This window comes from Dipodomys ordii, unplaced genomic scaffold (genome assembly GCF_000151885.1).
Source record: "Dipodomys ordii isolate 6190 unplaced genomic scaffold, Dord_2.0 Scaffold86, whole genome shotgun sequence".
Taxonomy (NCBI): Eukaryota; Metazoa; Chordata; class Mammalia; order Rodentia; family Heteromyidae; genus Dipodomys; species Dipodomys ordii.
This window is the reverse complement of record NW_012267302.1, coordinates 1391423-1404043: the sequence shown is the minus strand read 5'-3', so window position 1 is coordinate 1404043 and position 12621 is coordinate 1391423. Positions and strand designations below refer to the sequence as shown.

Sequence of the window (12621 nt, the reverse complement as noted above, 5' to 3'; positions counted from 1 at the left end):
AGCACTAGATGTCTATGTCATTAACATCCTTTGATACCTTGAGCAGTTCACAACTCCTCTGACTCCTGGATTGGGGTTATATTAAGTATCTCCAAGGGTTCTGCCAGCTTTAATGTTCTACAACTGCAATTAAATCAATTTTATTGAATATAGTAATGTTTTAAGGGACATATTATAGCCCAAAGTTATGTCCATATATATGTGAAAATGAAGTAACATAATTTATCAGATACATTGAAAGTCAGAGGAAAAGCTATTGAATTCCCAATGGAAAAATGGCAGCTTTAATCCACTTCCTCATTAGGACATTTAAAACTTAATTATATCTAACTAATGCTTCTATAAGGTCTAATTTGTGCAGTTTAGTAGTATTTGCTGCATAAGAATGTAAAAGGTACTTAAAAATGAGGGCATCTATATATAAAGGAGAACATTCCCAGTCATAAAAACCTTCTCCACTGGCCAGATCTTGGCTTTCTATTGATGCAGAACCCACTACTGCAGACCCACATTGTATTATCTCACATTCCTGTGAGGATTGAGTACCCAGGACGGATTCTCTGCTCAGGGTCTTAGGCAGAAATCAAGGTTTCAACAGGGCTACATTCTCATCTGGGAGTCAGAATCTGTAAACTCATTCCTTTTCTGAGTTCCTTTCCCTTGTAGGGCTGAGTCTCCTTTCCCTGCTAGCTAGCAATTCTACACAGGCCACAGCAGGTCCGTGCCATACCTGCTCTCAGAGCCTGGCAGCTCCTTTCTTCAAAGCCAGCAAGAGAATCCCTCTTGTAATCCTCAGCTTGAGTTTCTAGTAACCTAATTGCAAGAGTGATGTCCTATATGTTTAAGGGCCTTTGCACACTATGGAGAGGGATTTATATAATGCTGGGAAACACCTCAGAATTTTGCTTACCATACCAGCCCTAACTCCAGCAGTCTCTACTTTTAGTTTTATTCTTCAAGGACTGAATGTCCCTGAAGATAGGGACATTCTTTAACTAATTTAAGCCATCATGTCATTTAAACAAAATGTCAGTCATAAAACTTCAGGACTAGAAGAGAGCTTAGAAATGATTCATTTAAACTCCTACTACATTGTTTTTAACCTGAAGGAAAATGACTTCTTTAGATCATCACTAGTATGATAGGAAACAGACAAAATTTAGGTTTGGGTGCACACCAGTTTTCTCTAGTTCATAGCACCCACTGCTACCAGAAGGACCTTGGGTACTAGAGAGGAGATGCAGTGCTCTAATGAGATGCAGAAGCAGAGGGACATCCAAAGCAAGAACCAAGATAGCCAAGACAGAGCATGAAGGCACAAGATAGAAATGGAATGCTGGAGATGTGTGGGGAAGAGATTATGAAGGAAAAAACGTGTTTTATTTTAGCAATTCCTTCAAAATTTGTGGGAGGAAGTCCCTGTACTTCAGTTCATCATTGCATTTTTGTAAAAACATTTATATGTGAAGAGGAGTGTTGGCCAGGATTCCATTCATTTAAAAAAAAAGTCATCAATTTTTAAAGCAAAATTATTCACAGTGTAGGCAAGGAAGTTCAAAATCTGAAATGAATGTTTGCTTTATGAGGCATTTTCTATGCAGAGACCTGGCTTATTTCCCCCAATTTAAAGTCACTTAGCATTCCAAAGATTGATTTTGGCTTAACAACATCAGTTTGAATACATTATGATTTAGTAAAATTATATAAGCACCCAAGGAATGGGAAATACTGCCTTGGGGATTCATAATTACCACTGGGAGAGAAAGGAGGGTGAGGGTAGCTAAACATGCCAGAAATACCCACATAAATAGTCAACATTACATCCCATTGAGAAAAGAATAGTGACAAGAATTACATCAATTCTAGGCATGTATAGAGATAAGTGTTTATAACGCTCTAATAAGACACTTGTAAAGGTGAACAGTGTTTAGTCTTTTGTGTAATTTAAACACATTCAATTTTAAATATATCAGTTGCTCCCAGTTCAGCCAGCAGAGAATCAGACTCCTGGAGGACAACCACAGACTTCCAAGGAAATAGCTTTATAATTAGCTTGAAGTTAGAACAAGGAAACATGTTAAATAAATTACCATACATTCTGTCAGTGGACCACTCATTCTGCAGCTGATAAAGGAAGCTGTTCATGTGCTCAGATGAGATTATTTCTGTTTTGGTGTTAACTGAACAAATTTGTATACCATCTTTATGGGAAAAAGAAGACGCAAAAGACAAATGTATATGCATATCCAGAAACTTCTGTAGGAATTTGAGGTATTGGCTGTCTGTGGACTGGGGCACAAGGCTGGAAGAGAAACTTTTCTTTTGAATTGTGAAACAGGTAAAAGTATTGCCTAATCAAAAATAATTTTCTACCTGGGCATGTTGACAAAGCCTGTAATCCCAGCACTCAAGAAGCAAAGACAAGAGGGTCTAGAACTCAAGGCCAGCCTAAAGTACAGCAAGATCTTGTTTCAAATAAAAAATAAAATTCCTCCAGGAGTATGCTTAATGCCCCAAGGATCAACCAACACCAAAAACATACAATAAATGAAATAAAATAATTTCCTAAAATAAAGAGAATGAATATTCAAAGAGTGGAAAAGGGGAAAATACATTAATATGGTAAATCGAAAAGCTGGACATAGTGGCAGGAGATTAATAGTCCTAGTTGGTCTGGGGTGGGAGGTAGAAGAATCACTGAGCCAAGGACTTCAAGGTCAGTATAAGCAACATTGTGAGACTAGTCTCCAGATAAGAACTGGCTTGTTTTTAAGGTTTCCTTGCAGAGACTGGATTGGACCTCTGCAAAGTCTCTTCCTATATGCTTGTCCCCCTCTGCACCTTATGTTCTAGCTCTTGAGTCAGGCTTTTGCACCATCCTGCTTTCCATACTTTTTTTCAGACTGACTCTCTAACCCGCCCACATCACCTACTACCCACATACACAAATCTAGAGCAGTCCTTTAAAATTCAGATCCAAATTTTACCTCTGAGCTAGCTGCCAGCACCTGGCTCATGCCTATCATCCCAGTTACACAGGAGGCTGAGATCCAGAAGATGGTGTCAAGGCCAACTCCTGACAGAAAAATCTAAGCGATTCCAGCTCCAAAAGAACCAGCAAAAAGCCAGGTTAGAGGGGTAGCTCAAGTTGTAGAGTACCAGCCAATCAAGCAAGCCAAGTAAGGGTGAGATGCTAAGTTGAAACACTGGTTAACAAAAGAAGAAAAGGATACTTGAGAACAATTCCATGTAGAATAAGGAATTGTTACCATCTTCATTACTTGTACACTGCTCTGGGCTCCTTAAATTGCTAGTTCTCCTAAATTCTGTTGCTTCTCCTTACCTCCCTCCAAAATCTGGTTGAAATGTGTGTGCCATATTTGCCAAAATATCCTAAAAGAAGATGCAGAAAAAGAAAGGACAAACACTCCTCAAGGAAAAACTTCTCCCCATCTTGAAACTAAGACATCTGTATCAAGCCCTTTCCAGGGGTGAAGTAAAATGTTTTTCCTTACTTAACCTTGGCACTCACAAGCCAGCTTTTGATTTTCTCCACAGCAGTCCAGAAAGGCAGGATTGATCATATGACCGACCACCCAGCTAGAAACTGTCAGTCTAACGTGTCAGGTCACCTTTCCAAACACTTTTGCAAAGGCAGTTTCTAACTGGGTCATGATGCCCGAAGTTGTGTCTGTACATCAGATGCCCCTGTGGGGAAACGCTACCAAGGCCACCTTTGTTCCATATGCTTTTTATCTGGTTAATGTTTAATACGCCTTTTAAGTTGTCCCTGAAATGGTCCCTGTGAGTTCCAAAGGAATGAATGCTAAGTGTCTTCCACTGTCCATAACAGCCAGAGCTGTGGTCAAACTATAACACCAACTCTCACAACTCCCAGCTATTCGATTATTCATCTCTGACCAAAAACACTTGAGGATTCCCCAGTTCTTTCATCTGAATTCTCTCTTTGGCGATAACAGAATCATGAAGAAGCTAGTTGTGTCCACATAAGGAGTCAAGTGGACCTAGGATTATAGGAAAAGAACATTGAGCTAGCTGTTAACTTGTTTTGTGACCCTGAATGAGTAACTCAACTTCTCTGCATTTCATATTGCCTTTCAGGCTTCCTCTGGCTCTAAGATTCTCTGATTCTATGTGGACCTTTTGGTTCTTATCACTATGATACTTTCCAACTTAACTATTGTTGCTAGTTTTATGGAATGTAGCTTCTGATATATCACACAGACTCAGTATTTGTTTCTTTCCACTGCTGAATTGTCTACTCATGGGCTATAAATGCCAGTAAATTGAGGACCTGGCACAATTCAGATTCTGCCTGGACTTTTCAAAAAGCCAGATGGCATTAGATTTTTGAGTGCCAATTGTGCCTGCTTCTACAAATTCTGATCTAATAGAAATCACCCATCTGAGGTCAGCTGATTGTTTAGACAGATTTGATAAAAAGGAAGTTAGAGTCTTTTTTTTCATGGTGTCTTCACGCTCCATGTGGATGTCTTTCAAAGTAGGAAATAAAGTCTAAACCATCAATTAGTTGGCATTCAGTTTTTCTTCTTCTCTCACACAAGTAATCAACAGAGAAAGTATATGAGGCTGGGCATGGTGATTTACATTACATGGTAATCCCAACACTCAGAAGGCAAAGGCAGGAGTCTCAAGAGTTCTAGTACAGTCTGGGCTACATAGTGATTTCAGGTCAGTCTAGGCTACATAGTAAGACCCTGACTGAAAACAAAAAACAAAAACAGATGTTAGTGACTCACACCTATAATCAATCCTACCTACTCAGGAGGCTAAAATCTGAAAATCGTAGTTCAAAGCCAGCCTAGGCAGGGAAGTCCATGAGACTCTTAACTCCAGTTAACTACTAAAAAATCAGAAATGGTGCTGTGGCTCAAAATGGTAGAGCACTAACCTTGAATAAAAACAAGTTCAGGGATAGTACCCAGGCCCTGAGTTCAAGCCCCAGGACTGGCATGCACATGCACGCCAGTGTGCACACACACACATATACACACACAAACACATATTATTTTAAAAGGGACGAAGTTTTGTACCCTGATTTCCAAGGCAGACATCCCAGCACTCAGTCAGATAGGCTAGGAATCTTTATTGCTGCGCAGTGACTGAGCTGGTGCACACAGCTTGTAGAGCTTCAGAGTGCAGCCTCAAAATGCAGACCTGCTGGGTATTTAAGGGCACAAACCACATGCTGGTGGCCTTTTTTGCAATAAGCCAGAGCAAGCAAGTTGGGGGTACAGAAGCAGAATTATGCCCTTAGCAGGAATTTGGTGCTGGGGGTATAGAAGAGAGAATTACACAGTTGGGAGGAATTTGGCAATTGTGCTTGGTTTCCCTCTCACCCATTTCTTGGATCTGCAGAGGTCAGGTTTGATTCCAGTTATTCAGGTCACTGTGACTTCTGGGTCACCCCTGGCCTGGAGAGTCCCTCATGGTGGATGCTAATAGTTTATACTATTTACTGAATTCCAGTAACCCAGTGTTTAACTCCCTAATTTACTTCAAGCCTTTATCTTTGGAATTTTCCCTTTAATAATTAACATGGAGTTTCCCTCTACAAAGAGGTTCTGCCTTTAATGTTTTGCCCTTATTCTTAAAAATCAATACTTTTTCTGTTTCTGATTCCACATTTTACATTCTTTTTGTGGGATTTCACCCCAGCAGCAAACAAGCAATCCATTCTATATGCCTATAGATACCAGCTGGGCATCTAGAGTTCAGCTAATTCTGACACCATCTAACTAGACACAGCACCAAATCCCACAGGTTGAGGGCTCACCCTCAAGCCTCGCCCCCTCTGTCAAGCCCTAGATTATTTTAGCTATGCTTCTGACTAGCTAGCTATAAGTAAGATTCCTACAACCACCTCCTCAAGTTCTATTTATTTGTGAGAGTGGCTCATAGGACCTGGAAGATACTTATGTTTACTAGTTTATTACAAAAAGATATTTCAAAGGATACAAAAGAAGAGGCATACAGGGAGAGATTTGGGAGAAGAAACACAGAGCTTCCTTGCCTCCTCTGGGTACACCACCCTCCAGAAACTCCACATAGCCAGCATTCTGCAAGGTTTCCACACCCTGTGTTTTGGGGGTTTATGGAGTCTTTGTTACCCAGGCAGGATTGATTCATTCACTCACTGACAATCTGTACCCTCCTCAACTTTCAGCACCTTTCTCCTCCCCCAAAGTTAGAGGGTGGGACTAAAAAGTACAGTCATGCTTTGGTATTTCCTGTGACCCACATTCATCCTGAAGCTACCAGTCATCTTCTTAATATTCAAAGAAACCTTACTTTGGAGATTCCAAGAATATAGGAGTTGTATGCCCAGAAACTGGGAAGAATACCAAATATATTTCACAATATCATAGTCAAATAAGAGAAGCCAAAATTCCAGACCAACAACTGCTCTGCATAGGAGAGCTGAGATCTGAAGAGGGAATTTTTCTGCTTGCTGTGATTTAATTATGGCTTTGTGATTCAGAGAAGGTGGAAACAATATGAATGAGCCAGCTTTCAGGACCAGCTGTCAAGCACTTGCTTTATAATCTGCTGTCATCCCACTTGTCCTAGGAGCTCCCAGTTTGACAGCTCACCAGCTAGATAGTTTCACCCTGCTCTGGATTTATGCCCTGGGGGCTCTGAGGCTCTTGGTGGCACTGTGAAAGGGCACCCAGCAGAGGCAGTTACCATCCCAGGGTTTGAGTCATAATGACTTAGCAGCCCTGGTTTTCCTTCCTGTAGTACACAGACCAGCAGCGCCCTCTCCATGCCAAGATAGGACATCATCTGTCACTGTTCAGTGAGAAGATGGCATTTCTAATTAGGAGTTCTTACTGCAGCCTCCAGAGGTCCCTGTTCTATAACCACTTAATACCAGCTGGGCGAGCTTACTAAAAACTGTCAGGAGCTCTCACTACCCTCCTTCAATATGACTTAATGGTCCATTTAGAGCAAAGAACACTGTCTTCATGGGAAAAGGGGTAAATGTGAGAATAACCAGACAACCGGCTGTGGACACTGCATGGAATGAGTGCAATAGAAGAGAGAATGGGAAGGTAATCCCAGATTATAGCAGTTAAAGCAGAAGGTAGGTATGATATGCAGAAAAAGGAATGGAATAGCATCCTGAGTAGCAGGGATTACAGATGTGGTCATCATGCCTGGTCTCATTTTCTTAAATATGACATCAACACCATTGAAAACTTCTGAGCAGTTTATCCACTAAGAGAAAGCAAAAACAGAAGTCTTTCTGTTATGTTAATTCAGTATCTCCTCTTTCAGTGACCATGCAGCAGGTGGCCAGGACCGTAGCTAAAGTGGAACTCTCAGACCATGTGTGTGATGTGGTGTTTGCGCTCTTTGACTGTGACGGTGAGTAGGCCCTCTGGAATCAGAAGAGAACGCAGAGCAGCACAGTCCTTCTAGACATGGCTTCCAATGGAGCCTGGCAGGTAGCAACATTATACTAGCCATGCCTCCCAGAGATCGGTCCTCAGCCTCAGGAGATTGAGAAATATAACACAGGGATTGCATTCTCCACTTGTGGCAATTCCAATATGCCTGTGGTTTACATTAATGGTCAGGAAGATCTCAACAACAGAGGGGTTGAAGGTGTGGTAGAACACCAGCCAATGACCAAAAGCATCAGATACTGAGGTTAAGTCCTGGTCGCAGACAGAGAGAAGAGAGAGAAATCTGTGTTTCCCCACAATCCTAATGTAGCCCAAATAAACATAATCTCCTTGGGAAAAGAAAATGGAAATACAAATGGTAAACCCAGCTTGTTGTTTAGTAGAGAAAGGGCACTCAAGTATTATAATGTCTCTAGAAAGAAGGTACCTATCTCCTTATACAGAATATAGTATATGTGAGGTCCTGTGGCAGATGTTGAGAATCAGCTAGGCTAAGAAGATCTCACCCAGCTGGTCATAGTACAAGCAAAATCAGGTTTCCCAAAGTGGCAAGAATTTACAGGTAAAGGGGAGTGAGCTAGAAGAAGCCTCCTAGGTAGGGAACAGTGTAACCAAAGGTGAGCAGGAGCACAGACCTGCAGGCTGAGCTCTGTCAGCCTGTTGAGTTTACTTGCCCTGTCTCCAGCCCTGGGTCAACGTCCTCCACTACTTGGAATTGTCTGGCAGCCATGCTGCTTTCCTTTGTGCCCACAGCATCCTGTGTTCCATGCTGATGCCATAATTTGTCTCTCCCACACCCTGCAAGGATTTCAAGGGACAAAACACAAAGTCTGCTTATTTCTTTATTTTCAGTACTGAGCATAGGACCTGACAGACACTATATTCCCATTCATCTTGTGTCATACTACACTGCACCCATCACTGAATTTTTGGAAATGACAAGAAAGAAGTGAACTAGTTCGTCCTGAGCCATGAGAATCCAGTTTGGCTATAAGAGCATGTTCAACCCACATGGTGTGAACAGTGGGATTTTCTGTGACTTTGTTCCAAGGCCTCCACTTACACTGTTGTGTTTGTCTCCTTATCTAGGCAATGGAGAGCTGAGCAATAAGGAATTTGTTTCCATCATGAAGCAACGGCTGATGAGAGGTCTAGAGAAGCCCAAAGACATGGGCTTCACCCGCCTCATGCAGGCCATGTGGAAATGTGCACAGGAAACTGCCTGGGACTTTGCTTTGCCCAAATAGTAACCCAAAACTTCAAAAGGGTGCCATCTCTTGCACCCCAAAGACCCCGGATCCTCCAGAGCAGCCTCTGTATAGCCCTTTGTGCTGCTGCTTTGAGGATTAGTGCTCCCTGCTTCCTGAGAATGACCTCAGGGTTCCACTACCTTCCCCTCTTCCCACTTTCCCTGTCCCAGAGCTCTGCTAGGCCCCTTCACCACCCTAAGGAATCTTCCACACACCTGCCAGCCCTGGGAAACAGCCAGTTCTCAAATCATTTCTGCCATGGGTTTAGATGAACAAGAACATCCCTTGTTCTTCCTCCTGCTACTGTTTTTAAGTGGCAAGTTGGGAAAATCAAGTCAGACAAGAAGTGATGAATGATAATGAAGATGACCCCAGCATCCTGAGTTGGCAGGAAGCCTGGCCTGAAAAAGAATCTGTGTCAAACACAGGGCAGCTCTAATATTCCCAGAAGGCCTTGTGCTCAATGGGAGCAGAGTAGAAATCCAAATTTAAGTAGCTGCTTCATGACCCTCTCCACTCCCTTCTTTTCCTCAAAGGCACCCCAAGATGCCTCCATCCGGACTGTTAATTAGAGCCATGGCTGAGCTGTGGTTCCCTGCAGGTGCCGTCTCCCCTGCCATGGCCTCCGCAGTGGAGGCCTGCCTCGGCCTGTCTGCCCTCTGTCCTAAACACTCATAAAGTATTACTTTAATTATAACAGTTTTCAGTAAACCCCAAAGGCTCCCATCTCCTTTATTTTAGAATCCTCTGAACCCTTCTCATCTTCTCTGCTGGGTTTTGGGACCCGCTAGCAGCAGTTTGCCTGATGACAGCACAGGGGTGTTTAGAGGTTCATAGTGACACTGGCCTGGCAGTTTGGCTAATGTGTCATTCACAGTCATGGCACAACAGTCCTTGATTATTCATAGCCCATGATAAGGAACTAAGGGTGGGGGGTGCAGTGTATGAAGAATCATCTGTTATTGGGGAACTAAGTTTTAACCATGGCAATGTGTCTGATGAACCCAGCTCTGCCACTAACTCAGGGTGTCATTGAGCAAGTCATTTCCCATCTGTTTCCTCATTTGTTAAATGACAGGTTGATCTAAATGGGCTCTAAGGTTCCTCAGACTCTGCCTCTGCTTCAGATCTCCAAAATTCCTGAAGCCTCCAGGATCTCCAGGTAATTCTCCCTGTCATGGCTGCCATAGCAATGATCACGCTCAAAACCCAGGGCTGGGCTCTGAAGGTGGGGTAGGGAGTGCTTGGCAGCCAAAGAGACGAAGAGGCCTCTGTCTATATCTATGGCTGTCCAAGGAAGATTTCTGGTCCTGGCACTTCCTCTACAACCATTTAACAGCCTCATTTCTAATGTCCTTACTGGGAGATTAGACTCTCCAAAAGGTCTGCCGCTCTCCCATCTCATCTACCTCACATCTTTCCAGATCCAAGTGTGGGCTTTGCCCTGGCTCATTGCCCTTGGTCTTGTGATTAACAGTGTGATTATTTCTTGTTTACTCCATCATGAAAGAGATGTCCCACTCCTAGCTTCTGTGGGACATTTACTCCCCTACAAGAAGAGACCTTCAGGAAGGATTCTGGGCTTCTTTGGCTTTGGGTTCACATGCCCCAAGACAAGTAGGGAAAATATAGAAATTGCTACTAAACAAAAAGAGGCTTAAGCTGGGTGCTGGTGGCTCATGCCTGTAATCCTAGTTATTCAGGAGGCTGAGATCTGAGGATCACCATTCAAAGCCAGCCTGGGCAGGAGAGACCGTGAGACTCTTACCAATAAATCATTAGAAAACCGGAAGTGGTAGAGCCTTAAGAGGCTTAAGAAGTGCCCCACCTAGTTTAGCTCTGGTTGAGCACATCATCCAGATAACAGTGACAGTTACACAATGACTGCCACCAGACAAGGAAGAAGTACAGCACCTTGGGAGCCAGGAGCCCAATCTTGGAGCTAGAGCATTCTGGAGGTTTTCACACAGCCCAAGCCTGAAGGGGTAAAGAGTTATGTGCTGGAGGGAAGAGTCAGCGGCTTCTTACAGGCCTCCAGTGCCACCTGCTGGCAAGAAGACTTAGTACAATGATGCACTGGACTGGACACTGGGAGGGAAGGGTAATGGAGTCCTCTCCTGAGAATAGGGCTTTCCAAAGAGCCACCGGGAAGTATGCCACCATGGAGCAGTACAGAAGGAACCATGAAGAGAGGCACTATGTATATGACTACAAATGAAGGGAAAAAAACTAGTGTGAAGCTGGGTTCTAGTGACTCACACCTGTAATCCTAGCTACCCAGAAGGCTGAGGTCTGAGAATCATGGTTTGAAACCAGCCCATGTAAAAAAAAGTCCCCATGAGAATCTTATTTCCAATAAACTCAAAAAAGCCAGAAGTGGCACTGTGGCTCAAGTGGTAGAGCACTAGCCTTGAGCACAAAGAGGCTCAGGGACAGCACCCAGGCATTGAGTTCAAGCCCCAGGACTGGCAAAACAAAAAAACAAACAAAAAAAAACCCCATAAACTATTGTGAACTGTTTTCTGACCTCCAGATGGGAAATTTTACTAGCAAATAAGGGTGCAATTTCCTCTTCATTCTCCAGCCCTTTGCTGAAGACCAGGCACTGCAGTGTTTTCAAGGTTTCTGCATCCAGTGAGCAAAACAGGGACATGCAATCAAGCTAGGTACAGGCAGGCCATTGTGTGAGCCACTGAAAAGTGCGAGGGTCACCTGCCCCACAAGGGAGTTCAAAGCAGACTTGCAGAGAAGTGGGTTTTTTTTTTTTAATTAAGACTTAGGAGTTACATGGGAAAGCAGGCATTACCAATTAGGAGTTTCAGGCAGAAGTCAGAAAAACACATGTCATCCTGGGAACTGAAGTTCTAGAGAGTTTCTAGGAAATGACTTTGTAATCTAACAATCAAGATAATAACATTCCCTAAAGATTTTTTTTTTAATGTGCTAAGCCCTGGTGTCTCACACCTGTAAATCCTAGCTACTCAGGAGGTGGAGATCTGAAGATGGAGGTTCGAAGCTAAATCCAAGAGACTCTTATCTCCAATTAACCAGCAAAAAGCTGGAAGTGGAGGCATGGCTCAAGCAGTACAGCAAAACAGCTAAATGAGAGCTCAAGGCCCTGCATTCAAGCCCCAAAATCTGCACCCAAAAAACAGGAGAGGGGAGAGGCTGGAGGTATAGCTTAGTGACCAATTGAGCATGTGTGAGGGCCTACGCTCAACCCCCAGCAAAAAAGAAAAGATTTGTGGGTCACAACTGAATGGTAAAAAGGAAACTTGTGTACTTATCTATAGAAGATAAGCTCATGATAAGCTATGCAGGAAGGAGAAATAATATAACCCAAAGAAATAGCCGAAATAGTGAGGCACATGTAAAATTTTCATTTTGTTTTTTTTTTTTTGCACTTGCCACATGATCTCAGGAACTTTCATAGGTAGGTATGTGGCCTCAGAGCCACACTCAACACCCAATATTAGGAATTGGGAGTACTGGGTATTGAACTCAGGGCTTTACACTTATTGGACAGTACTCTACCACTTGAGTCACACCTCCAGCCCCTTTTTGCATGGTTTTGTTTTTTGGTGGTGGTGGTGTTTTGTGTGTAGGTTTGTGGGTTTTGTTTGTATTTTGTCGGTCCTGGGGCTAGAATTCAGGGCCTGAGCCCCTGTCCCTGAACTCTTTTACTCAAGGCTAGTGCTCTACCACTTTGAGCCACAGTGCCACTGGTGGTTTTTTCTGATGGTTAATTGGAGATAAGAATCACATGGACTGGGGCTGGGAAGGTGGCTCAGTGGTAGAGTGTTTGCCTTGCATGCCTCAGGCCCTGGGTTCGATTCCTCAGCACCACATAAGCAAAAAGAAAAAAGCCGGAAGTGGCGCTGTGGCTCAAGTGGTAGAGTGCTAGCCTTGAGCTGCAG

The 12621-nt window shown here is 43.2% G+C and overlaps 1 protein-coding gene across 1 annotated transcript in view; it reads left to right on the top strand.

The window, feature by feature from the left end:
• The window catches only part of Micu1 (mitochondrial calcium uptake 1), a 146148-nt gene extending 136730 nt beyond the window's left edge, over nucleotides 1-9418 (top strand). The window contains exons 10-11 of the mRNA XM_013025589.1: nucleotides 7324-7413; nucleotides 8544-9418. Coding sequence (XP_012881043.1) covers nucleotides 7324-7413; nucleotides 8544-8701 — 248 coding nt within the window. The 3' untranslated portion in view covers nucleotides 8702-9418. The remainder of the gene's footprint in view (nucleotides 1-7323; nucleotides 7414-8543) is intronic.
• The last annotated feature ends 3203 nt before the right edge of the window (nucleotides 9419-12621 follow it).